At 42.2% G+C, this 26,769-nt stretch overlaps 2 protein-coding genes across 10 annotated transcripts in view; one reads left to right on the top strand and one right to left on the bottom strand.

The window, feature by feature from the left end:
* The window catches only part of LUC7L3 (LUC7 like 3 pre-mRNA splicing factor), a 34,077-nt gene extending 24,283 nt beyond the window's left edge, over window positions 1-9,794 (top strand). For 4 of the 9 annotated variants that reach the window (XM_023204498.2, XM_026457537.1, XM_026457535.1 and 1 more), the window contains 3 exons: window positions 177-337; window positions 4,115-4,255; window positions 4,361-9,519. In XM_023204498.2, the coding sequence (XP_023060266.1) occupies window positions 177-337; window positions 4,115-4,255; window positions 4,361-4,551 (493 nt within the window). In that variant the 3' untranslated portion in view covers window positions 4,552-9,519. Of the gene's footprint in view, window positions 1-176; window positions 338-2,836; window positions 2,963-4,114; window positions 4,309-4,360 lie in introns of those variants that run through there. The other 5 variants (XM_023204499.2, XM_023204502.2, XM_023204501.2 and 2 more) reach the window with 5 other exon arrangements.
* Window positions 9,795-14,869: 5,075 nt separating this feature from the next.
* ANKRD40CL (ANKRD40 C-terminal like) lies at window positions 14,870-17,356 on the bottom strand. Its single transcript, XM_026457538.2, has 2 exons — window positions 17,007-17,356; window positions 14,870-15,120 (listed from the first exon to the last, which is right to left on the bottom strand). Exons 1-2 carry the CDS (start codon window positions 17,193-17,195, stop codon window positions 14,977-14,979), a joined length of 333 nt encoding a protein of 110 aa, XP_026313323.1. The 5' UTR covers window positions 17,196-17,356; the 3' UTR covers window positions 14,870-14,976.
* Between the last annotated feature and the right edge of the window lie 9,413 nt (window positions 17,357-26,769).

The following is a 26,769-nucleotide window of genomic DNA, read 5'->3' as shown; positions in this document are numbered from 1 at the left end:
CACTATTGGAGATGAATTTAGAAAGATTTTCAATAATTTTTAGTTCTTAAGATTTCTAATGTAAATAGTTTTAGAGGGTAAGTTTTGCTTAGTCTTGTTAATTAATAATATCTACTTTAAGGCCTTTACTCATTGTAATACTGGCTGAAGTTGCCTTTTGGTTTTAAATTATTAAGAAGTAGAGATCGACGAAGAAGCAGAAGCCATGATCGATCAGAAAGAAAACATAGATCTCGAAGTCGGGATCGAAGAAGATCAAAAAGCCGGGATCGAAAGTCATATAAGCACAGGAGCAAAAGTCGGGACAGAGAACAAGATAGAAAATCCAAGGAGAAAGGTTAGTTTATATGAGAATTCAGTTAATTAAGAAACTGGTTTCACACCCTAATCGCCCTGCTCACTTTACTCCAGACGCAGGCAAAAATCCATTTCATACATACTCCTTTTCACTTTGAGGAACGCCATTCAGTAGGAGACAGGCATTCTTTCCCCCTCTCCTACTTAGATTTGTGAAAATGACACTTTATCTAGTGTTTTGATGTTAAACCGCATCTTTCAGTTGATAACCTGAAGGTTTTTCATGTAGATTCTTTTAAGTATTATATTAACTTTCAGGGTTATTAGGCGTAGGATTTATTATATTACCTTGGTTGTTGGCTACCCTTTTTTTTTTTTAACACTGCAGTGTTTCATAATATGTCTGATAAAGTAAGTGTACATTGTTGCATTAGTCTTCATTTGTAGCATTCATTTAAGTTAGTAGTTAACATCTAAGTCCCTAGAAGTTGAATTGCTTATATGTATCTTAACCATGTTTTCCATGGGATCAACATGCTTTTTCCCCTCTTTTTCTTTCTTTCCTTTTTTTTTTTTTTCTTTGTGGCATCCCATTAGCTGATGTACTGTGCTGTTAGCACTTTTAATGGACTTCTTAATTTTGTGTGGCATGTTTTCACAAGAATATTCTCATCTAACTTAGCCTTTATTGGAAGGTAATTCTGTTAACCATCAGGATCTCCTTTCTGAATTTTGTGTTCTCCAGATTATTTTAGTGTCTTTTATTTTGCATTGAATGAGCTGTTGTGCTTTGCATGGTTTTAGGAATGAGAGAAGGGGCCTATTTCTGATTTTCTCAGCTCTCCTTGTTTCATTTCATTCTACCTGTCTCCATGTTTAATCACCAGCATAATATATGTGCTGCTATTTAGGTTTATTATACTGGTCTTTTATATGTTGTTTATTATATCCTTCGATAGAACTGTTCTGGTTTTTTGTTTTTGTTTTTCCTCTAGACTCAACTAGAACTAGCGGCACAAACCATGGACATATTTTTTGGCCTCTGCTTTTATTTTCTTAACATAAGCACACACTCTTTTTCTGAAATATTTAACATATATTGGCTTTTTCTGTAATGTGGAAAAATGTTGAAAACTTACTGCCAGACGTGCTAGTGTTTGCCATTCAAGTTGAGAACTTGCTTCTGTGAATCAAAAGGCAGTTGCTACAATGGGTTAACTGATTTAACATTAGATTTATGTTTTACCCAATCTTTTTGCAAGACTTTCTGTGTAATTTATTTTTGGGTTGAGAGGTCAACTCTCAAGAGCCAGGTATGACTGTCAGGTCAAATTAATATTATTTGTCTTGAGAAAGTTTTTAGTTTTACATTTCCTATTGTTAGCTTTAGTTGCTCTATTCTATTCTGTGTTATCATTTGTGCCACTTAAAATTGTTGGGTTGATTTTTAGGGATAAAAGCTAGCTAGCCTTCATAACTACTGGAAGTCAAAGTTGAGTAGTAAATGACACTGGCCGGACTCAAAACAGGCATATTTGTGTAATTTCTGGATAGAGCAAAAAGATGTCCAGAGTTGCTTACCTTTAATCCTAAAATTGTAATGATGATGACATGACATTTAGTAAAGCTTTTTGTTTGTTGTTTTTTTTCAGACAGGGTCTTACTCTGTCATCCAGGCTGAGTGTGGTGGCACGATCACAGCTCACTGCAGCCTCCACCCCCCTGGCCCAGGTGATCCTCCCGCCTCACCCTCCTGGGTGGTCGGGACTATAGGTGTACACTACCATCCCTGGCTAATTTTTTTTTTTGGGGGGGGGGGGGGGCATGTAGAGATGGGGTTTTGCCATGTTGCCCAGTCTGATCTTGATCTCCTGGGTTCAAGCAATCCTCCTGCCTCAGTTTCCTAAAGTGCTGGGGTTATAGGTGTAAGCCACCATGCCTGGCCCCTAGTAAAACTTTTGTTTAAGCAGAATAAGCTGAGTTACGTTTAGATTAGCAACAGACAGGGATTTTCCATGTGAGACTTGGTGGAAAGAGAGAAGATACCGAGAAAACTGTATCAGGCTTGTCTTCCATAATTGGGTATGCTATGATAGAGTTAAACATTGGAATCTCTTTTAGAAGTGATATAATTTATTGGCATTTTGAAAATGCTGTGTAAAAATTAATTAATTAAAAATCAGTGTGCAGATGGGTGGATTAAAAAATGTAAAAAAAAAAAACAGAAAAGAAACTACCATGTAGCCATCTAGGCACTCTTATAAATGACTGAAGATCTGGACTTTGGAACCAGGTGTGAGCCACAGTGGGCATTTAATAATGGCAAATGAGAAAGAGCAAGTTTATTACTCCAGGTGCTATGATAGAAGCAGTTTATCTCACTCCACAAATGAAAAGTGGTTTCTCACACAAAGCTGTCAGCAACCAGTGTAAGGTGCTCTCTTTGTCAAGAGAGTTTCCTCTTTTCATCTATAGCCCTAAAATCCACCACAAATTGTGGATGTCCTTAGGACTATTAAGATCTACCATATTTACATAGGGCAGAAGATAAGATTATTGGACTGACTACTAGTCCTCTACGGGACAACAAGACGACTCTTCCTCATTGAAGCTACCTGTGCACCGGAGAAGCCCATAAGGCACAAAGGGAGGACTTTCCCACAAGGTCAGTTAGAGCCCACTGTCCTGGCACAGTTCTCACAAGTGGACAGACAGACATGAAGCAAGTCTTGCACTTAACTACTTGGACATGGCTTGTGTATTTTGCAAGTGTTATGGACTAAATATGCTCTTTTACATAAGATCTTCAGTTCTCTGAGTGGGTGCCCCTCCCATACCATATTTTGTTTTCATTACCATCTCTCCTAGATATTTGATGTTGTGTCTTCATAACTGTGCAGAAACTATGTAGAGGGTTCTGTTTCTCTTAAAATGTCTTTTTGTCTTATTAACTACTCTGCCAGAACAGCTATTCTTAGTAAGGGGAAAAGTAATTTTTCCAGAAAGTTTCTAGTTGACTCTAACGTTTTCTGTAGAAATTTTTTGTTAGGTGGATACTTGGAACCGAAAAGGCTAGACTTTGCTTCCTCTGTGTACCACTTTTACCTCTAGTCTGAGGTCTTACCCATCCAAAGAATAGTAGAGGAAAAAGTTGTTTACCTTTTTCATTCTTCATTTGCAGCTGAGTTGAATTTTAATTTCTCTTTTTGGAAAAACAACTCTCAGATGGCATATATATGACTTTTCTTAGCAAAGCACAAAAGTTCAGTTGCTTAGATTGGGATTTAAGATCATTTTCTTTCATTATGCTTATCCTTCTTGGATATTCAAATATATATATATACATTTTTTTTTGCGTTTAAAAATATGTAATTGTATTTTTTAAAACATGCCTGTTATAAACATTCAACTTTTTCTCACCTTTTGGGGTCACCATTTTTACCCTTCTAACTTAATAATTGAACCTCATGTGAACATAGTTTTGTATGCCGTCTTTTATACCTTTCCCCGTGCTTTTTGATGTTTTTTACCCACAATGAAATCTACTTAAATATTATATTCTGCAGTGTGCTTCATAGCTTCTCAACAATTGAGAGAATTTGCCCACTATTTTACCTTTTGCTTCCTTGAATTCCCCTTCCTGCCTTCTCTCCCATATATTACAAATTTTGTCCCTTTGGTAAATTCACCAAACTGTTGCTTGCATTCTGTGGGAAATGATTGTCTCTCATCTCTCAGTTGTTTCACTTTTTTTCAAAACCATGTCTTTATTGTATTTTACTTTAAAATCCATGGTCAATGTCTTCTTTTATGGCAGAAAAGAGGGGATCTGATGATAAAAAAAGTAGTGTGAAGTCCGGTAGTCGAGAAAAGCAGAGTGAAGACACAAACACTGAATCGAAGGAAAGTGATACTAAGAATGAGGTCAATGGGACCAGTGAAGACATTAAATCTGAAGGTGACACTCAGTCCAATTAAAACTGATCTGATAAGACCTCAGATCAGACAGAGGTAAGTGTATTGTTTCTCACTTTGATTAGGGCTTTTTGTTACTGTTTGACAGTGCAGCGTAAGTATGCACAGATGAAGATGGAACTAAGCCGAGTAAGAAGACATACAAAAGCCTCTTCTGAAGGAAAAGACAGTGTAGTCCTGCAAAACATTTTGAGGTACATTGTTTTGTCTCAGCTATTTTGTAGCAGACTCGTGCCCCCATTAGTGTGCCTCTTTGGAAATTATCGCCCACATTTGTAATATAGTCGCCATTGAAAAGTTAATTATCCTTTTTTTAGGGATTTTGCTGTCATTTCTTTTTTTTTTTTTTAATAAAAAGGTTGAACTGTTTTTTTTTCTTTTTGGTATTAAGTCCATCTTGTGTTGGTACATTGGCAGAGACATATGCTTTAAAAACTTAAAATATTTCGGAGGCACATGTTGGACTACTTTGTTTTAATTAAACTGCTAGTATTTCTTTGTCAAGGATGTTTCTAGTTTTTTGCTTTATTGCCTTGCATTCTAATGCAGTTTGTTCTGTAACTCGAGAGCCAGTAGCATTGGATTGATGGAAGTGTAGGGTTTATGACTTATTGCAGCTGACTACCATACCTCACACAGCGTTGGTGTTGTGAGCGGCCCATGAAAAGCCAAATTAAAAATCAAGGATTCAGTCAAACTAAGCAGGTACTCATGCCAGGTACTCCTTTCTCTACCCACATCCATGTTTGAATGCTATTGCCTGTGATCTTTACGCTTAACTGTTGTGTATCTTTTTTGTTCTTTACAAGAAGTGCAGAGGGGTTTTTTGTGTATTGCGTGAAAACTTATCAAATGTTAACAGAATGGAATTTTTTTTCAACTGTATGTAGGGCTGCAGTGGTGGCCAGAATTAGATATCTTTAAAGAATTTTAAATACAATAAACACTTCATATTATTCGCCTTGTTACACTCAATGCAATTCTCAAGTCTATAAGAGGTATGTGCTTAATATTTCCTACTGTGTAGGAGAATTTGCAGTCAGCCATAGGTATGTAGGAATAGTCACTTACTGGCTGATACATTTAAAGCAGCAGTATGAATAGCAAGGACAGACACCTTCAATTTGTGAAATCAAAGAACTGTTGCACTATATAGAATGAATTTGGGTTTTTTAAGAACTATTAAAAGTTAGGTACTGTAAGTGTTCTTAAAACCTATAAATTTCATTCTGTGGGCTAGTAGCGTGGGACAAAATATTCCTAATGAAAGGAAGTACCAATTAGTTTATTTGTTGATGGCATTCCCCTTTTGGGGAAGCAATGTAAGATTGTGTGTGTCATTCACACGTAGGGAAGCATACACAGGCACATGGCTTTAAGAACCACACTGATAATTAAAAAGAATACAGGCATTCCATATACACATGTTAATTAGCAGTTAGTGACTGGGCCAACACTTTCTCATAAAAATTGGCCTTTTACATGTTGTCTAATTATCATTTTTCCCCAAATTTTGCGTTGTAGGACTACTGTTCGAAGATTTTTGGAAGAATACTGAGAACGGCATAAAGTGAAGATCGACATTTAAAAAATGAGGTGAAAGAAAGCTATAGTGGCATAGAAAAAGTATAAAGCTCAGTTAGTTTTTTTATTATTATTATTATTAAAAGTTAATTCAGGACTGATGTGACCTACCAGATTTCAGAACATGTGTTAATAGTATATATGCCACTGAAAACTTAGGTCCTGTATCATACTTTTTTCTCTAAGACTTTTTAAGAAATATTACTTAAACATGTGGCTTGCTCAGTGTTTAATTGCAAATTTTCATTCTCGGACTTTGAAAACAGGATTAAACGTTAGTATTTGTGTGAATCAGACTAAGTGGGATTTCATTTTTACAACTCTGCTCTACTTAGCCTTTGGATTTAGAAGTAAAAATAAAGTATCTCTGACTTTCTGTTACAAAGTTGATTGTCTCTGTCATTGAAAGGTTTTAGTATTAATCTTTTTCTAATAAAGTTATTGACTCTGAACTAGTCCCCTGTTTTAAATACAAGAGTTACACTATCACTAGAGGTGTTGGTGTACAGTTTTATCTAATTTGTTCTGTTTAAGACTAATTTTTATAGAGTTTCTAATGTTTTAAATAATGGTGCTTCAATTTTAGGTGGTTATGAATAAATTTGAATTTTGCTTTTAATAGCAAAGATGTACAGTGAACTAAAATATATTTTTACATCCCTGAGAAATTCCTTTAGTAGAAAATTCCAAGTATCCTTCTGACAAGCACCCTTTAGCTAGCTAGCTATGAAATAATGATGTAGAAAAGCATTCAAGTGCTAGTTTTTGTTAAGTCCTGTATCAAGATTTCTTCTCACCCGGTCGTGTCAGTTTATAAATGTACTTGTGTATAGGGTGTGTAGTATATATGGCAAGGGTTTTTCCCCCCTCTTAAATGATTATTTTTGTGTCACATCTAGGAAAACTGGCAGCATGTTTCTTTCTATAGCCAGCTTCTTCAAGTGTATAAAAGTATTCTCTCCAGCTACGTATATACACACGCACATATATATCATAGCAATTCCTTGTGGTTTATAACTTTCAAATACTGCTATCAGTTTATAGGTAAAGAAACTGAGTGTGTTAAATGACTTACCCAGGGAGGGTCTTGTGGCTTCATGTTTATGGAGTTGCTAGGTCTCTGTCTCATGGTCCAGTGCCTGTTAAGACACTGTTGATTCAGATAGGCATAATGAATTGTTAAAGAATTTACTAAAATCTCTTCCACCAAACTTTGAAAAATAATAAAGCCCCCACTTTAGAGGCTCTGTTGGAAAAAATGCTGTGGAGACAGAGCCCTCCTGGCTCCCTAGCTGATCCTGGAGATGCAGCAATAGATAAGTAGGTTATCTCTGAATTTGTAAGAGATGATTCACATGAGGATTAAGATAAAATGGGAGGTAAAATCTAACAAACACAAAGATAGCTCCCAGGCCCTGCTTTGTGTAGCTTGACAAGATTGTGATTGTAGTAGCAAAGGACTTAAAATGATAGTTTTTAAACCATATTCTGTCCCTAAGTATTAAAAAATCTAGGAAGCTATTAAAATACAAGATTTGTTCTGCTCTGTCTCCTCTAGAATCAACATCTAACTTAAATAAAGTATAATAAATGAGCTCATATGAAAAGGCTTCCTCTATGGACCCTTAGATCTATTGTAACTATTGAAGTTACCTGGGATTTGGGGGCGGTGGGAGGAGGACCTGCCTCCTCAGGGCAGCTATGACTAAGGCCTGGCTTTAGTTATGGAGAGAGACCTAGAAGTTGAATTTTATACCCAAAATTGATGTGGCTGAAGAGGAACTGATTCTTGCTAACCATCTCATAAGAATCCAGTATTGAGACCAGTTCACTAGAAGAAACAAACATTTCTGCCATGCAGACCAAAAAGTTACTAGTTGGTGAATATATAGTTTCTCTTTGGAAAGTCTTTAAGGGGAGCAAACCAGTTTTAATCAGATTGCTTGGGAAGTTTGAAATCTGCAATCAGTTGGTCTTTAAAAAAAACCAACAACTTTATTTTGGAAATTTAAAGACATGCACAAAAGAGGAACAATATAATTAACCTCTATTAACTCATCACCAACAAGACTTATGACCACTCTTATACTTCATGAGTGATTGTATTTGTATCCACTGTCCCCTATTATTTTCGAGCAAATCTCAGACACATCATTTAATCTGTAAATAATTCAGCATGTATCTCTAAAAGACAAAGACCTCTTAAATAACAGTTCATTAGTATAAAACAAATTGGGTACACTTTTGTCAGTCATCAAACCATATAGCACTGGTCCAATAGTTTAATTTCCATTGAGCCTTTCAAGAGCACCGACCAGTCTGCTGTTCAAGACATCCTCTCCTCTGGAATGTAGAGATGATACATATCATGCTTCTTTTTGTTAAAACTTTTTTTTCCCCTTCAAACACAGTCCAGTCATTTTTCAGTTTGGGTTGAAACATCCTTCTTGTTCTCTTGATCTTGAGCTTATAATAACCTAGTCATATTGCTCAGCTCAGATATTTTTACCCCCTCTCCTTAGGCATTCTGGTTCCTTAAATATAGTTAGTGTCACAGAGGATAACCAACCTTATTTCCGAGGTCTGAGAACACTTGGACCACATATTGGTTGAGCTCAGCCACCTTCTGATTAAAGTTTTCAGAGTTGTAAGAACTGAACATTTTTATGGTGGAGGTTCTCTGAGCCCTCATCCATTCTGTTTTTAAAAATGCATTGCCGATGGGCTATGTGAATATGTTTTTAAACATGTTATGTGCATGAAACATAAAACACTTGAAGTTATGTTTACAATTCTGTGGGATGGGACTTCATTCAGGGTTGGTTTTCAAGCTTGATTTCCTGAGGGATGTTTTAGTTGTTTGTGAAAGAACCCCAGGTCTACTTTTGAAATTTTGTATTATAATTGTAATGTTGCCCATGATTTAAAAAAAAAAAAAAGTGTTTAGTGATCTGTCTCCTACTACTCCTATCCCTCTGTTTTTCCTCTGCAGGAGCTTGCTGCTGTTAAGTTATTCTTCCAAGTAGTTTTCTTTGTGGGGAGATGGGAGGTGGGAGGAAATATAAACATATTTGTATAAATCTTTCAAAATATATGACGGTATACCCATGTCTTCTGAGTCTTGCTGTTTTTACCTGGTAATATTTAGATAAACATTTATTTTGAGATAAAGGAGACGGCACTTTTAAGTTGAACCTGTAGTTTTAAAAAGTACATTTCAAGTAAGCCAAAGCAGAGAAGTAAATGTATTTTTCATTGTTGTATCAGAATTTTGAATTTACTATTTTAAAAATTCAAGAGTTTTGTAGCTGATCTATTTCTTCCCCTCAGCCATCCCAAATAGGTCATTTGTCAACAGATTTAAGAATGTTTAGGAACAACAACTTTGGGAAACGGGAAACAATTTGGCATAAGTGGGTGTGCCATAACCTCTCATAGCCATTCACTCTCGGATACATACCCTAGAGAAACTTACACATGTGTACCAGGGGATGGATTTAAGCATTGTGTGTAATAGGAAGAAAAGAAGAAAAAACCTGGGAAGACCCTAAGTGTCCACCAACAGTGTGTTGGATAAATACTGTGGTATATTCCAACAGTGGAATTCCACAGAAGTGAAACTGAACTGCAGCTCTATATGTGAACATGGACAAAACTCAACAACAGAAGGATCAAAAAAAGCAAGTCAGAAGAATACATCACTATGGTTCCGTTTCAATGAAAGTCAAAAACAGGCTGTCAAATACATGATAAGAGGAAACGATTAAGACATTTAATGTTAGCCGTTCTGATGGAGGGAGAGGTGATCATGAGGGCAGAGAGGGGTCTTCAGAGGAACTGGCGAGGGTCTATTTCTGAAGCCCTGTGGGCATTTTCTTTTTTAAGCTGTATGTTTCTGTGCTTTTGTATGTACGGTATTTCTTAATAAAATTTAAAAAGAATGGGAAAAAGTCTTGGTGCAGGTAGTTACTAATAGATATATAAGCTGTAGTGTATTTCATAAAAGTAACCATCAATGAGTGACAAATTTAAAGATACTGTTTCTTGAGTGCCTAATTTAAGGTTTTATTTTGTTTGAGACAGGGTCTCACTCTTGTCACCCAGGCTGGAGTGCAGTGGCACGAGCTCAGCTCACTGCAACCTCCGCCTCCAGGGTTCAAGCCATTCTCATGCCTCAGCCTCCCAAGTAGCTGGGATTGATTACAGGTGCGTGCAACCACACCTGGCTCTTTTGGTTTTGTTTTTATTTTTGTTTTTTTGGTATTTTCAGTAGAGACAGGGTTTCACCATGTTGTCCAGGCTGGTCTCAAACTCCTGACCTCAAATGATCAGGCCCACCCCGGCCTCCCAAAGTGCTGGGATTACAGGTATGAACCATTGTGCTCAGTCTTCAAATTGAGGTCTTAATTGTAGTTCTTAAAAAGCTAGAAACGGCGACCAGAGCAAGACTCCGTCTCAAAAAAAAAAAAAAGCTAGAAACAAGACCTAAATGTATGTTTCCTATGTGGTATCTTATTTTCATCTTAACATAATTTCTACTTGTCTGCCAGCCAGGGAGCTGATGCTTTTGTTTTCCTGTCTAAGCAGCTTCCAAAGAAGCTTTTCTCAGATTTATGCCATTCTGGGAAGGAAAACTGCTGGACTGTGCTGTACTCCTTTCCCTGGCCCAAGTTAGATTGTCACTTCAGAGAGGCTGCTGCTTTGGCCTTGTTCTAATTTTAGTAGGGGTACCGTGAACACAAAAATGTTTACTCTTTAAAAAGAGGAAAGTGAGGCCGGGCGCGGTGGCTCAAGCCTGTAATCCCAGCACTTTGGGAGGCCGAGACGGGCGGATCACGAGGTCAGGAGATCGAGACCATCCTGGCTAACACGGTGAAACCCCGTCTCTACTAAAAAATACAAAAAACTAGCTGGGCGAGGTGGCGGGCGCCTGTAGTCCCAGCTACTCGGGAGGCTGAGGCAGGAGAATGGCGTAAACCCGTGAGGCGGAGCTTGCAGTGAGCTGAGATCCGGCCACTGCACTCCAGCCTGGGCGACAGAGCGAGACTCCGTCTCAAAAAAAAAAAAGGAAAGTGATTGAAATTTGAATTGCACTTGCAGATTCATAAGGCTCATATAACTAAGGCCCTACGTCAGTTCACAGTAGCCCTGTTACCCCTCAACTATGCCCCAGGTAAGACTTGGATTCTCTCAGTATGAGCATAGGGCTTGGTTGTGGGTTCGTCCAACACACAACCCTGAGTGTTCCTATGTGCTGTGGAGTAACTGATACCTTTGGATACACCAAGGTGCAGCTTCAGCACCCTCCACTATGGAATCTGTCCTCACTGCAGCAGTGGCACCCTCAGGGCAGTGCCTTGTACGTAGGACTTCTGAAGGAGTGGAAAGGGGTAGGGCTGTGAGTTACTAATCACCCTATTAAAAGTGCACAGAGGTTATGAACAACTAAGAATTCTAGGTCATTTCATATTTCAACCTAAATAGTTCTGGGACTTCTAAGGATGGCATTTTGGTACCTGATTAATTTCACTTAAGGCCATTTAAAAAATCAGTGGAATTGGCTGGGTGCGGTGGCTCACGCTTGTAATCCCAGCACTTTGGGAGGCTGAGGTGGGTGGATCACGAAGTCAGGAGTTTAAGACCAGTCTGGTCAACATAGTGGAACTCCATCTCTACTGAAAATGCAAAAAAAAAAAAAAATTACTGGGCATGGTGACGGGCCCCTGTAGTCCCAGCTACTTGGGAGACAGGCAGGAGAATCACTTGAACCCAGGAGGCAGAGGTTGCAGTGAGCCAAGATCGCGCCACTGCACTCCAGCTTCAGTGACACAGTAAGACTCTGTCTCTAAATATATAAATAAATAAAATCAGTGGAATTGCACCTTACTCAGGGATTAGTTTTTTATAATCAATGCATGAGGTGAAGACTAATCAAATTACTCTTGAAGCTTTTCAAATTTTGTTTTACTGATAACCTGCAGCCTTAAGACTTACTTGTGTTATAGAAAATGAGTTTTGGCCGGGCGTGTTGGCTCCCACCTGTAATTTCAGCACTTTGGGAAACTGAAGTGGACACATCACATGAAGCCAGGAGTTCGAGACCAGCCTGGCCAACATGACAAAACCTTGTCAAAATTTTTTTTTTAAAAATTAGCTGGGCATGGTGATGCATGCCTGTAATGCCATCTACTTGGGTGGCTGAAGCATGAGAATCACTTGAACCTGCGAGACAGGTTGCACAGTGAGCCGAGATCATGCCACCACACTCCAGCCTGGGTAACAGTTATATGTGTCCCTAAAGTTTTTTTTTTTTTTAAAGGAGATAGGGTCTTGCTGTGTTGCTTAGGCTAAACTCAAACTCCTGGGATTACAGGCTTGAGCCACTGCCTGGCCTCAAAGTTAAAAAAAAAAAAATGCAGTTTAGACGCTGAGCTGCACTCTGCTGAAGTGCTTCTGTCACCTTGTTCCAGGAGGCCGCAAATAATGAGCAAGTTGCAGATGGTCTCAAATGACATTTTCTGAATGAAACAGGACACGCTTATTATTATTGGAACCATTTTTCTCTGTTTTGAACAGTTGGGTAAGATAAATCTTGATGTGCTGCCTATGTGTCCACTGCCCTTCATCAAAGTTGAACTACTGAGAAATTGGAGTTGAAGGAACAGTGGCTGACGGCATGTGCTGGGATGCAAGTAAGACATTATGCTTTGGCCATAAGGAGTTTTGGTATTTTATGTATACCTCTCCCACAAGGATTAGAGATGACTTCATGGTCTAGGAGGAACAGGTATGTAAAGAAGTGACAGTGTGGTGTGTGTGAATAAAAGTGGGTAGATAGGGTCAAGCCATTGCATGAGCCTGTACAAGGTGCAAGCAGAGTTACTAACTAGAATTTGGCAAGGAAGCTGACCTGGAAGGATCCTAGGGAGTGTGTTAGGGAGGAACGTAGCATGGGATGTGATGACAGCTCACTTTAGACGTATGTGAAGGCACCAGCTGGTTTTTCAGTTTATTTAACAGACCAGTGGTGTGTGCTGTGCCTCGCCTACTCTGGAAGTGGTATGTTAAAAATAGCCTCAAAGGTGTTAATCGTTATTGGCTGGGCATAGTGGCCACGTCTGTAATCCTAGCACTCTGGGAGGCCGAGGTGGGAGGATCACTTGAGCCCAGGAGTTCAGACCAGCCTGGCCAACATAGTGAGACCTTGTCCTTTTTTTTTGAAATGGAGACTCACTTTGTCTCCCAGGCTGGAGTGCAGTGACGCGATCTAGGCTCATTGCAACCTCTACTTTCCAGGTTCAAGCGATTCTCCGGCCTCAGCCTCCTAACTGGAATTACAGATGTGAGCCACTGTGCCTGGCCAAGACCTCGTCCTAAAAAATAAAATTTAAAACATATTTGGACAGATGTGGTGGCTCACACCTGTGAGGAGTTTAGGAGTTTTTTTTAGGACTTTAGGAGTCCTAACAACTTTAGGAGTTTAAACCTAGCACTTTAGGAGGCTGAGGCGGGCAGATCACTTGAGGTGAGGAGTTCGAGACCAGCCTGGCCAACATGGCAAAACCTCGTCTCTACTAAAAATACTAAAGTTAGCCAGGCTTTGTGGAGCATGCCTGTAATCCCAGCCACTTGGGAGGCTGAGGCAGGAGAATCGCTTGAACCCGGGAGGTGGAGATTGCAGTGAGCCAAGATCGCGCCATTGCACTCCAGCCTGGGTGACAGAGTGAGACTCCATCTCAAAAAAAAAAAAGGCATTATTTACTCAACTCAGAAATCATGCCATTTTGTAGATGAATTTAAAAAGGTATAAACAGGAAGTGATAGTATGGGGACACATTTAAAAATGAGGACAATTGGCTGGGCACAGTGGCTTACACCTGTAATCCCAGCACTTCGGGAGGCCAAGAGATCACTTGGGGTCAGTTCGAGGCCATCCTGGCCAACATGGTGAAACCCAATCTCCACTAAAAATACAAAAATTAGCCGGGTGTGGTGGCACATGCCTATAGTCCCAGCAATTCAGGAGGCTGAGGCAGGAGAATCACTTGAACCAAGGAGGGAGAGGTTGCAGTGAGCCGAGATCATGCCACTGCGCTCCAGCCTGGATGACAGAGCAAGACTCTGTCTCAAAAAAAAAAAGTAAAAAAGTTAGGGGGGCCTGAGCACAGTGGCTCACACTTGTAATCCCAGTACTTTGGGAGGCTGAGGCGAGTGGATCGCCTTAGGTCAGGAGTTCAAGACCAGCCTGGGCAACATGGTGAAACCCCATCTCTACTAAAAATACAAAAATTAGCCGGGCATGGTGGTTCATGCCTGTAATTCCAGCTACTCGGGAGGCTGAGGCACAAGAATCGCTTGAACCCAGGAGGCAGAGGTTGCAGTGAGCCACGATTATGCCATTACACTCCAGGCTGGGCAACAGAGTGAAACTCTCTGTCTAAAAAAAAAAAATGGGGAACACTGATAGAACTTGTGTTGCCAAGTGGGTCCTGGCTTTCCCAGCACCACCCTGCCCATGTGGGTTCACCCATCAGCTCACCCTGCCCATGTGGGTTCATGTGAAGAGACTCTGGCCATTTGTCCTGACTGAATCTCATAAAGCACACCTATACTCATCAGGATTGGGGCACAACTCTACAAAATAAACTGCCCTTGTTGTAAATGTCATACCTTGCGATGTTTTTTATAGCTGTTTGTCAAAACCCTGAACTTAACTCTTCTCCTAGCCCAGAGAAATTGGAGATGAGGAAACATAATAATTTCTCACAGTTCAAACATGAAGTTAGGCAAATTGGTATATGCATCCAGACTTCATTATTTATGAAATAATGATTTCAGTTTTTTATTCCTAGGATTGATTATTCATTTATTTATTTCAAAAGAGTCTTGCTCTGTTGCCAGGCAATTCTCCTGCCTCAGCTTCCCGTGTAGCTGGGACTACAGGTGTGTGCCACCACATCTAGCTAATTTTTGTATTTTTTTTAGTAGAGATGGGGTTTCACTATGTTGTTGGCCAGGCTGGCCTAGAACTCCTGACCTCAGGTGATCTGCCCACCTTGGCTTCCTAAAGTGCTGAGATTACAGGCATGAGCCACCACGTCCGACCATTCCTGGGATTATTTAATACGTCATTTTTGCAGCTTTGCTATTATAGCAGGGCCTTTCTGTCAGAGATGGTATATATTCTGTCAATCCGGAGCTTCCATTTTTCATTAAAATGAGTTCCACTTCCTGAAAGTCCTGCAGTCTTCGAATATCGTTATCCTTAATGTGGAAAAGAAATTATATCATGCTTAATAAATTTGAATGTAATAGAAAGGCTTAATATTAATATTGTTCAGCATCTTGGGTTCTGAACCCATATTTTTTTTTTTCTTTTGAGACGGAGTCTTGTTCTTGTCACCCAGGCTGGAGTGCAATGATGCAATCTCGGCTCACTGCAACCTCTGCTTCCTGGGTTCAAGTGATTCTTCTGCCTCACTTGCTCACTGCAACCTCAGCCTCCTGAGTAGCTGGGATTCAGACACACGCCATCATGCCCAGCTAATTTTTGTATTTTTAGTAGACAGGTTTCACCACGTTGGCCAGGCTGATCTTGAACTCTTGACTTCAGGTGATCTGCCCACCTCGGCCTCCCAAAATGCTGGGATTACAGGTGTGAGCCACTGCGCCTGGTCCCCATAAGATAGTTTTTTTTGTTTTTGAGGCAGGGTCTTGCTCTGTCACCCAGCCTGGAGTGCAGTGGCACAGTCACAGCTCACTGCAGCTCCAACCTTCTGGGCTCAAGCAGTCCTTCCACTTCCACTGCAGCCTCCCAAGTCTACCACACCCAGCTAATTTTTGTATTTTTTTGTAGAGACAGGGTTTCACCATGTTGCCCAGGCTGGTCTCAAATTCCTGAGCTCAAGCAATCCACCCACCTCAGCCTCCCAAAGTGGTGGGATTACAGGCATGAGACACCACACCCAGCAGATGTTTGTTGTTAAGGTGTCTGGAAGGCATGATCATCCCTTGACATGTTTACAAGGAATATACACTATCAGCCAAGACGCCAGTAAGAATTGCCAAAGGCACAGCAGCTCACCACCTGTTACCCCAGTACTTAGGACGGTGAGACCAGGGGTTTGAGAACAGACTGGGCAATACAGCAAGACCCATTTCTAAAAAAAAAAAAAAAATTAACGGAGCGTAGTTGTGTGTCCCTGTAGTACCAGCTACTCTGGAGGCTAAGATGAGAGAATCACTTGAGCCGAGGATTTCAAGGCTACAGTGAACTATGATCATACCATTGCGTTCCATTGTGGGTGGCAGAGTGAGACCCTGTCTCAAAAAAATAAAAAACAAAAAAATTGCCAAAGGAATTTTGAAAGCTTTAAAGAAAACATTTCCAAAGAAATAAGATTTCCTTTCCAAAATTAAAAATTAAGATCTGTATTTTGAATCTGGGAAATATGTAAAAATGCAAAACAATTTTTGTTTGCTAATATTTCAAATGCTTAGCAAACCCACGCTTTGCTAAGCAAACAAGGACGGGTTTGTGTTTTCTTTCCTGAGGACTATGTCATTTTATGTTAACCAGTCAGTTTTGCAGAGATCGGCAGGGCTAAAAGCACTGAACTAAAGTCTTAAATTGGGGAGTCACTTGTCATTCAGAGGTTTGTTTTTTTTTTTTGAGACAGAGTCTAGCTGTGTCACAAGGCTGGAGTGCAGTGGTGCTATCTCGGCTCACCACAACCTCCGCCTCCTGGGTTCAAGCAATTCTCCTGCCTCAGCCTCCTAAGTAGCTGTGATTACAGGCACCCGCTGCCATGCCCAGCTAATTTTTGTACTTTTAGTAGAGATGGGGTTTCACCATGTTGGCCAGATGGTCTCCATCTCCTGACCTTGTGATCCACCCACCTCGGCTTCCCAAAGTGCTGGGATTGTACTGGCGTGAGCCACTGTGATCGGACCATTCAGAGGTTTTCAAAAGGTTTATGGATTAGATGTGCAAATCTTAAAAGCGCCGGATTGAAAATGACCTAGCTACCATGTTTGGCCATTCTGCAGCCAGGATTTCTGGTGTCATGAAATGCAAGTGTAAACGACTGGCTCCAGAGAACATGATGTCATCCACTGTGATTCTGCATTTAGAAACTCTTAACCCTTACCTTTCTGAGCAGTGTGTTTGGTAGCTTTCTGATCTTCTCCACTTGTTCTGGGTTAATCCCCAGTTCACAGCAACTCACTTTTAATAGGTTTTGGTAACTCAGTTCTTGCCTCTTCAGTTCAATTTCAATGAAGTCATTTTCTTTGGGGTTCTGAATTCTGACTTTAAGCACAAGCTCTAAATCACCCATAAATTCAAATACAATTTGTAAAGGAAACAAAATACCCGTTAGAGATTTTCGTATCTATTATTATGGCATAAATAATCCTAAAAACTGAATGGTAAGTAGACACAGAGCTTTCACGGGCACATACACACTTTGCATTAGCTGAGGCTTCTGTTCTTGGAGTGTTGGGCAAGCTCTAGGATGTATGCCCCCATTATATCCACTGAAGACAGAAAGCTTGCAGCTTTAAGCCAGCCAAGGATTTAAAACATGCAATGGATATTTAAACACATCACCCTTGGGCGATACATAGGAGGCGCCCATACCTTATCTGGAAAGCTTCTGGGAAATGTATAGCCCTGGGGGCCCTGGTGTCCTTAAAGAAGCTATTGTGCAGAGGAGCAAATAGCTCTTGAGATTCCTACCCACCACCCCCACTCCTCCAGAAATAGGATAATTCTACCATGTTTTAGGACAGTGGCATTGTATTCCAAATTAACTGTCCTGAGAAGATACAGTATGAACTAAAAGTCCAAGTGGAAACCAGATGGTCAGTTTGGCTTTGCTACATGGTCACGTAGGGGCTGAGTCTTCACCTAGACAGATGTCGTTGGGTTTCCTGTTGTCACTTGGGTCGGTTGGCAAGTGTGGATTTGTGCCTTCTTGTTTATGTTCACCGGCGAAAGAGTCAGGAAAGAGCTGAGAAGGAGCAGTACCTCACCAGTTGGCTGTCTGCCAGACAAAGGACAAGGATGCCCCACTTCCATTTCCTGCCCTGCAGCTTATCCTCCCCCTCTCAAGGGAAAAGGCAAGTCAGGAAAAGGGCAGTAATGACTTTCAGTCTTGAAGAGTAATTTTCTTTAATCACCACCCAAATCATGAAAAGGAGCTGAGGCAGTATTTTTAAATGGTGCGTAATCTGGGGAAGAAATATTTATAATCTCTGTGCTTAGCTCAAGTTTTTACTTAAATATTTTTGGCACAGAGTGCTTTATGTCTTCAGTTCTCTAGCAGAGATACACAGTGAGGAGGGTGCCTTTATAAGGAGAAATTTTCTCACCCAGAGGGAAGGGAAAGGAGTGAATATTTAAAGCGCTTTGCATATGCCAGGCCTTTTGCGTACTTCTTTCTTTCTTACAATATCCACTGAACATGTTGAAAGCCTGCTTTGCACCAGGCACTGGGCTAAGGCCTGGGGAAATAATATTCAAAAATCCCAAAGATGTCGCTGTCCTCCTGGAGTTTGCAGGTGAGCAGGAGAGACAGATGTTAATAAATGGGAAATCACAGTTGTGGGGGCATGATGAATGCGAAATACACAATACTTTGAAAGCATGTTAGGGGTCAAGGGAGGCCTCCGTGAAGGTTGATTATTGGAGCTGACATCTGAAGGATGAATAGGCTTAACTAGATCCAGAGGGCAGAGGAGGTGAAGAGCTTTTCACAGGACCCTGTGGAGAGTTCAGGATGGCTGCAGGGCAGACAGCACAGGGGGACTGAGTGTCAGACAGGCTGGCAGGGGCCAGTTTACACAATAAGGTAAAATATACCCTGGATTTTGGAGGCAATAAAAAATTTTCATACTTATATGTTGATATAATGATTTGTATATAGTGGGCAAAGTATATTATTAAAATTAGTTTCACCTGTTTTTACTTTTTAAAACGTGGCTACTAGCAATTTTAAATTACATATGTGACTTGCGTTACATTTCTATTGGGCAGCATTGGTCTAGATGAAAGGTTCTGGTCTTTGTCTTAAAACACCACCAGGCCATTCTAGTTTTTAGCAGGGAGCTGTCATAATCAGACTTGCATTCTGGAAAAGAGAAAATCCTCACTGTCCCCAGAAGAATCTTGTGGGGTATGGACATTATTATTTTCATTTTCAGACAGGAAAATTGAGGCTGAAAGGGGAAGTAATTTGTTCAGGTTGGTAAGTGGCCAGACGTGGATGTGACCAGAGCCAACTACAGAATTTGCAGAGCCGAGTGCAAAAGGAAAATGAAGAGGAAACCAATTTCCCCTTCTCACAGCCGCTGCTGTAACCCAGGGCAAATGGGTGACGCCCAAGGTATTGCAACCTCCCCACTGGAATGCGCCAACTAGCTGGATGGGGGTGGGTGAGCGTGTCCAGGGCTGCCTGCCACTCCTCAGCTTCTGATCCTTGTTTTGCCTGGGTAAAGGTGACAGCGGAATGAGGGACTCTGGCAGAGGGTTACAGCAGTGGTGGGGCTGGTCTGGGTGTGGAGACCATACTCATGAGCTGAGGCTCCAACTCCCAACCCTGGCACATGCTCCATTGTCCCATCTGACTCCACTTACAAAACACATTCAAGGCTAAAATTATGACACATTTCAAGTCAGCAACCACAGAAGGTTGAACCCCAAGCCAGGGCCTTTCTGAATGCAAGGCCCTGGGCAACTGCACTGATTATAGCCTTATGAAGTCAGCCCTGTTTGTGCCACCCTGCCACATGCCTCCAAGGAGATGAGACGCTCCTGCCCAACTCAGCCCCTTCCCAGGACAGGAATAATGTCCCCTCCTCCAGTGAGTGGGGATCTGCAGTCTTCTCTTTGCCTTTCAATGCTGGGCCCTGGAGGTGGCTCAGGGCTGTGGCCCCTTCTCAGGCAGCCCCTGTAGCAGCTGGGCCCCGGCCCACCTGCCAGTACCTGACCTGACACCGATACCTGATACAGATACCAGTACCTGACCTGAAACGAGGCCTTCCTGCCTCACTGCTAACTCACCCAACACACAGCCCGAGAACTTTCCCTGCCCCCTCCACTAGGTTTGAAAGCATTTTATTCTGTGATCAGTGTGTCAGCTCTGTGAATGGACAGGGTCTCATAGAGGTCACAAAGCATGCCCTTTGCACTCAGGCAGATTTGGGTCTGAATTCCTCTGCCACTTGGTAAATTTGATACCTTGGGCAAGTTACATACCCTCTCTGATCTGAAAATGGGGTTAACCGTCCTACCTCGCCAGACTGCAAGAAGTCGATGACAAAGTCCACAGAAGGTACAACTTCCTAGCAGTGCTAAGCACCAGTAATTGCCGGCTGCTATTATTATTTATTGTAGCTGTAGACACTTGCTTCCTTCTGAAAGGATCTTTGGTCTAGTTGCTCTGCTTTTCACTACCCCACTGGCAGAGTGGGGGAGGATACGGGGCACTGCTGGAAACAGCATCACCCCTGCCCCAGCCTTCCCCAGCCCCCTGCCCCATCCTCCTTGAGGACCATGTTGGGAACAGGACTCCCAGCCTCACCTTCTGGCTTCTCCCCGATGTCCTGTTCCGGTTCAGCCATGAGTCACCTCTGTAGTCCGTCAGATGTGCAGCCCCTCTCGCATTTATGCACAAGCTCCCAACCAAATAAAAAGCACTTTCTACAGCCTCAGCACACCTGTCTGCAAGGCAACAACACTGTGTTCTTGCCAGTCCAGTGAGATAGCGCAGGGTCATTTTTATTTTATAGACAGGGAAAAGGAGGCTCCAATGTGTGCCATGATTTGCACAGGGTGAGGCCAGTGAAGGAAGGTACTGAAGTTCAAGGCTCCAGACTCCCTTCTCAGGCTGTCTCCACTGGAAGATGGTGCAAACCAGTAGTACTCACCCAAGGGAATGGTGCCCTTCGGAGGGGAGGCCTGAGAGGCACAGCAGGCACCCAGCCAGACCCGAGAAGGGGGCCAGGCCCTCCTTGGAAAACGTTGGTAGCTTCTTCATCAGGGGTAAGAAAAACCAAACACTTTGTTTCTTGGTTTGAATGGAATCCTCCTCCCCATTTCGCTGTCTTTTCTCCCAGCCCCTTCCTCAGCCATGCATGACAAGAAAGAAGCAGAAAGACCCCTCCATACCTGGGAAAATGACCTTGTTGATGATCCTGGATCCCCTGATTCTAGACATCAAAATGGAGGAGGCAGAGGCTGGAGCAGGAGGTTCAGTGAAGAATGGGTGGGGCCGGTCAAAGTCCCCAGTGAGGCTGCTGCCTCAAAGGCAGCCTGAAGACAGGAGGAGGTGCACAGATAGGAACCCAGATGTTTGGGTGAGGCTCACATTTCATTTAACCCTCCAATGACAAAAGACGGGCAAAGAGACGGGGCATCAGGGTGGGCCTCGGCATCAAAAAACTGGAGGGAGCTGGCTGGGCGTGGTGGCTCACGCCAGTAATCCTAGCACTTTGGGAGGCTGAGGTGGGTGGATTGCCGGAGCTCAGGAGTTGGAGACCAACCTGGGCAACTCGGTGAAACCCCGTCTCTACTAAAATACAAAAAATTAGCTGGGCGTGGTGGCGTGCACCTATCATCCCAGCTACTCAGGAGGCTGAGACAGGAGAATCACTTGAACCTGGGAGGGAGATGTTGCAGTGAGCCGAGATCGCACCATTGCACTCCAGTCTTGGCGACAGAGCAAGACTCCATCTCAAAATAAATTAAAAAATAAATAAAATTTTAAAAACACCAAAACAAAAAAAGCCAAACGACAAAACAAAACAAAAAATGCTGGAGGGAGCTATGGAGATCGTAGCCCACCGGCTCTCAAATGTGGTGGGCATTGAAGTCACCTGGGAAGCTTTAAAAACCGCGGATGCCCAGGTCCCACCCTATAAAGAGTCTGACTTAGTTGGTCTGGATGCAATCGGAGCCCCAGGACATTCGAAAGGTTCCCAGCTGATTTCAATGTGCAGCCAAGACTGTGAACCACTGATATGGCCAAACTGCTTAAAGGAGCAAACAGGGAAACTGAGGCCTTAGGAAGTGAAATGTTTACCACTAGTCACGTGGCCAGTCAGGCACAGGCCTGGCACCGGACCTGGGTCACCTGGCTGCCAGGCTGATGCTGTCTTCCCAGTACGCTGGTGTGTCTTTCTGCAAAAACAGGGGAAGGGCGGGGTGGAGCAATGGCGAGGCGGAAGTAGCAGGGATCCCCTGGCCCAGACTCTGAGAAAATGCACTTTGGCCAACCTGGCTGCCAGGGTGTGGTCAGCCATAAAAAAGGCATCCTGAGCCTCCTCCCCGGAGTGGGTGCGGCTACAGGTGCAGGGAAACTGTAGATGAAAAGGTTTGGCACTTGAGGGGAAGCCTCAGTTCATTCTCACTTTGCTCACCTGTTCAGTCCATTCATTCACTCACTCCCCGTTCACTGATTCACTCATTCACTCACATGTTCACTCAACAACACTCATTTTTTTCTTATTTAGGGGAACACACTTTCTTCTTTTAATTTATTTTATTTTTTGAGAAGGAGTTTCGCTCTCGTTGCCCAGGCTGGAGTGCAATGACGGGATCTCAGCTCACTGCAAACTCCATCTTCCAGGTTCAAGCAATTCTCCTGCCTCCGCCTCCCTATAAATAGCTGGGATTACAGGTGTGTGCCACCATGCCCAGCTGATTTTTTTTTTTTTTTTTTTTTAGTAGAGATGGGGTTTTGCTATGTTGGCCAGGCTGGTCTTGAACTCCTGACCGCAGGTGATCCGCCTGCCTCGGCCTCCTAAAGTGCTGGGATTACAGGCGTGAGCCACTGCGCCTGGCCTTTTGATGAATTTTAATGTTTAAAGTATTACATGTTCTAGTTAAAAAAAATCTACTGGTACTAAAAATCAAGGTCGATTAGGAAGGAAGAAGGCAAAGTGTGTTGGGGGGGACAATCAACTGCCACACACGCCTTGGCATGTGACTTGTTCCATTCATTATACTGGGCATTTATTGGGCCCTTTTACCCATGTATTAGTTTTGCGTGTGTGTGAGCCTGTGAGAGGCAGCTTTTAATTCTGATATAATTTCAAACTTACAGAAAGTCGTGCCAGGAGTAGTGGCTCATGCCAAGGTGAGAGGATTGCTTGAGCCCAGGAGTTCGAGACCAGCCTGGCCAACACGGTGAAACCCCATCTCTACAAAGAATAAAAAAAGAAAGAGCTTTTCTTCTCATCCATTCATTCATTTATTATCATTGTGAACTCATGGATTCTTATTTTATTCAGTGGGTCATAATCCATCACTATCATGATCTATTTTGATGTTTTAATCATCCCAACGTTGTCCAGCGTTCTGTCCTAACAGCTGTTTCCCATATCCTTTGACATATCCCCATTATTTTGTGAGCACTTTCTTTTTTTATTTTATTTTTTAGTCAGAGTCTTGCTCTGTTGCCCAGGCTGGAGTGCAGTGGTGCGATCTCAGCTCACCACAACCTCCGCCTCCTACGTTCAAGCAATTCTCCTGGCTCAGCCTCCCGAGTAGCTGGGACTACAGGCATGCACCACCAGGACCAGGTAATATATTTTGGTGTTTTTAGTAGAGAGGGAGTTTCACCGTGTTCGTCAGGCTGGTCTCAAAATCCTGACCTCAAATGATCTGCCCTCCTTGGCCTCCTAACGTGTTGGGATTACAGGCGTGAGCCACTGCACTCGGCCTGTGAGCGCTTTCTTATTTCCTGGCACATCAAGACGTTCTGGGTTCCGTTGTACTTTCCCTGCCCCAGCCCTGCCTGCAATCAGGCCTTTCTTCAACGAGCCAGGTTCTTTTCCATGAGCCACAGGTGTGATCATTCCCATGGAGATGTCATTGTTTCTAGGCTGTTCCCGTGTGCAGAGCTAGGAGCACACATGCACACGTGCACATCCGCACATAAACACATAAACGCATGCATCTATTTCTGTATATAGATATATGTTTTAAAATCAATCTAATTTATTTAGTTTCCTCTTTTATGTGTGTGTATATTTAAGAGAACAACTTCATATTTCCAGTTCCGTTCCAACACCGAAGGGTTCTCCCTTGCTGGCTTGCTTGCCTTCTTTTCTTCCTCCCCCTTTCTCTTTCTTTCTATTTTAAACAACGAAATTTATTCTCTCACAGTTGTAGAGGCCAGAAACCCAAGATCAAGATGTTGGCAGGGTTGATTCCTTCTGGAGGCTCTGAGAAAGAATCTGTTTCATGCCGCTCTCCTGTTCTGGTGGTTGCCAAAATCCTTGGTGTTACTGGCCTAGCTGTCTCCAGTTTCATATTGAAACTCTCTTCTCCAAAGGGTAAAATCTGGCTCCTAACATCTTTGATATATTTACTCCTTTGCTCAGTCCAATACACAGAAAGTTTCAGAATTGTTCATTTGAAATATATTTAGGTTCATTGTTTCTGTTTGTATATGAGGAATTTTCCCAGGTGATTTTATTTATGTATGTATTTATTATTTAAGGCAGAATCGTATTCTGTTGCTCAGGCTGGAGTGCAGTGACGTGATCTCAGCTCACTACAACCTCCGCCTCCCGGGCTCAAACAACTCTCGTGCTTCAGCCTCCTGAGTAGGCTGCACCATCATGCCCGGCTAATTTTTGTATTTTTGTACAGACGGGGTTTCGCCATGTTGACCAGGCTGGTCTCGAACTCCAGATCTCAAGCAATCTGCCTGCCTCGGTCTCCCAAAGTGCTGGGATTACAGACATGAGCCACTGTGCCTGGTCAATTTATTATTTCTCGAACATATTAATCATTAAATGGTTCTGTAGGTAGAGTCAAAACATTGGTATTTTAAAAAGTGTTGTTTTACTTTTTTATCCCTTCCATTTCATTCCCATATATTTATCCCCTGTAGGAAACTAATCTCACTCGTTTCTGACTTATCCTTTTTATGTTTCTTTTTGCAAAAGTAAATAGATACATTTTTGGCCGGGCGTGGTGGCTCACGCCTGTAATCCCAGCACTTTGGGAGGCCGAGGCGTGTAGATCATGAGGTCAGGAGTTCGAGACCAGCCTGGGCAGGATGGTGAAACCCCCGTCTCTACTAAAAATACAAAAATTAGCCAGGCGCAGTGGCGGGCACCTCACAGCTACTTGGGAGGCTAAGGCAGGAGAATCACTTGAACCCTGGAAGCGGAGGTTGTGGTGAGCTGAGGTCACGCCACTGCACTCTAGCCTGGGTGACAGAGCAAGACTCTGTATAAAAAAACAAAAAAAAAAACAACAAAAAAAAGTTTTTTTCTTATTCCTTTCTTACACAAAAGATGCTACATATATTCTTTTCTACTTTGCCTTTTTTTCACAAAATAATATATCCTGGAAATCATTTCATATCAGTTCATAGAGACCTTTTTCACTTCTCTCATCCAATAGTGTGACTATTCTGTAGTTTATTCAACAAATAGCCTATGTATAGGGATTTAGTATGTTTCTGATATTTTGCAATTACAAACAATGTTGCAATTAATAATCTTGTGTCTATGTATTTTGTATTGTGTATCTTCTGGGTAAGTCCCTAGAAGTGGGATTGGTGAGTCAAAAAGTACAAGGCTGGGGCGTGGTGGCTCACACCTGTAATCCCAGCACTTTGGGAGGCCAAGGCCGGAGGATCCCTTGAGGTCAGGAGTTCAAGACCAGTCTGGCCAACATGGTGAAACCCCATCTCTACTGTAAATACAAAAATTAGCCTGGCGTGGTGGCAGGCACCTGTAATCCCAGCTGCTTGGGAAGCTGAGGCAGGAGAATCGCCTGAAATCTGGGAGGCAGAGGTTGCAGCAGTGAACCAAGATAGAGCCACTGCACTCCAGCCTGGGCAACAGAGCAAGACTCCATCTCAAAAAAAAAAAAAAAAAAAAAAAAAGTAAGCACATAGATAGTTTTGTTAGACATTAAAATTTTTTCCTTCATGAAGTTTAACCATTCTGCATTCCCACTAGGCATGTGTGAGAGTCCCTGTTTCCCCAGAGCCTCACCAGTAGTGAGTTGTCAAGCTTTTTATTTTTTGCCAATCAGATGGTAAGAGATAGTATGTAAAATGTGGGTTTGATTATTATCCAGGTGTGGTGAGACCAACAGATGAGGGGATGACTGGTAATGAAAAGATAAGTTTGTTGCTCGCAGTTCCAAGAGGAGGGGGCACACCAGGGCATGCAGGGCTACATGGCAAACACCAGGGTTGGTCAGAAGGCAGAGGGAGTGAGGAGAAACTGGGCAAAAGCCTGTCTTTCCTAGGAAGGAAGTGGGTGAGGCAGGATAAGCAGATTTAGGATTGGTTAGTATGAATAATTTCAATGGGCTCTGGGGTACAGGGGCTGTCCTAGTTGTTTGATACTTACCCGTGCAGTGATGAGGGAAGGTGAATAGTGGTTTGGAGTGTAGCAGTCTTGGGACAGGCTGCTATGGGTGGAGGTTCGGGTTATATGCTCCAGATTGGGTAGTTTGTATATGAAAGGCGTGCTCACTGGTGAGTCATTTACTATGTCCAGGAATTGGCCAGCCCTGGGAGGGCCAGTGAGTGAGGCTCCAGATGTCAAAATATTGAAATAACAAGACATGCTTAATATCAATTATATCACAGTTTGGTTTTGTTTTTGTCTTGTCATTGAAGTTGGACAGCTTTTCATATGTTAAGGACCATTTTCATTTGATATATCTTCTTTTGTTGTTTGTGTCTTTTGCCCCTATTTCTGTAGGATTTTTCTTCCTTCAAATTTTGAGAGTTCTTCACATATACTGTACAATGCTAATGTTTTTCAGGATACGTAGAGATAATATATTACAAATATGTCCTCCCAGTTTGTCATTTATACTTTCACTTTGCTTATGGTGTTTTTTTTTTTGGTAAGTTTTAAAAAATTTTATAT

This window comes from Piliocolobus tephrosceles, chromosome 16 (genome assembly GCF_002776525.5).
Source record: "Piliocolobus tephrosceles isolate RC106 chromosome 16, ASM277652v3, whole genome shotgun sequence".
NCBI classification, from domain to species: domain Eukaryota; kingdom Metazoa; phylum Chordata; class Mammalia; order Primates; family Cercopithecidae; genus Piliocolobus; species Piliocolobus tephrosceles.
Note: the sequence above shows the minus strand (reverse complement) of the source record. Positions and strands in the feature narration are given on the sequence as shown.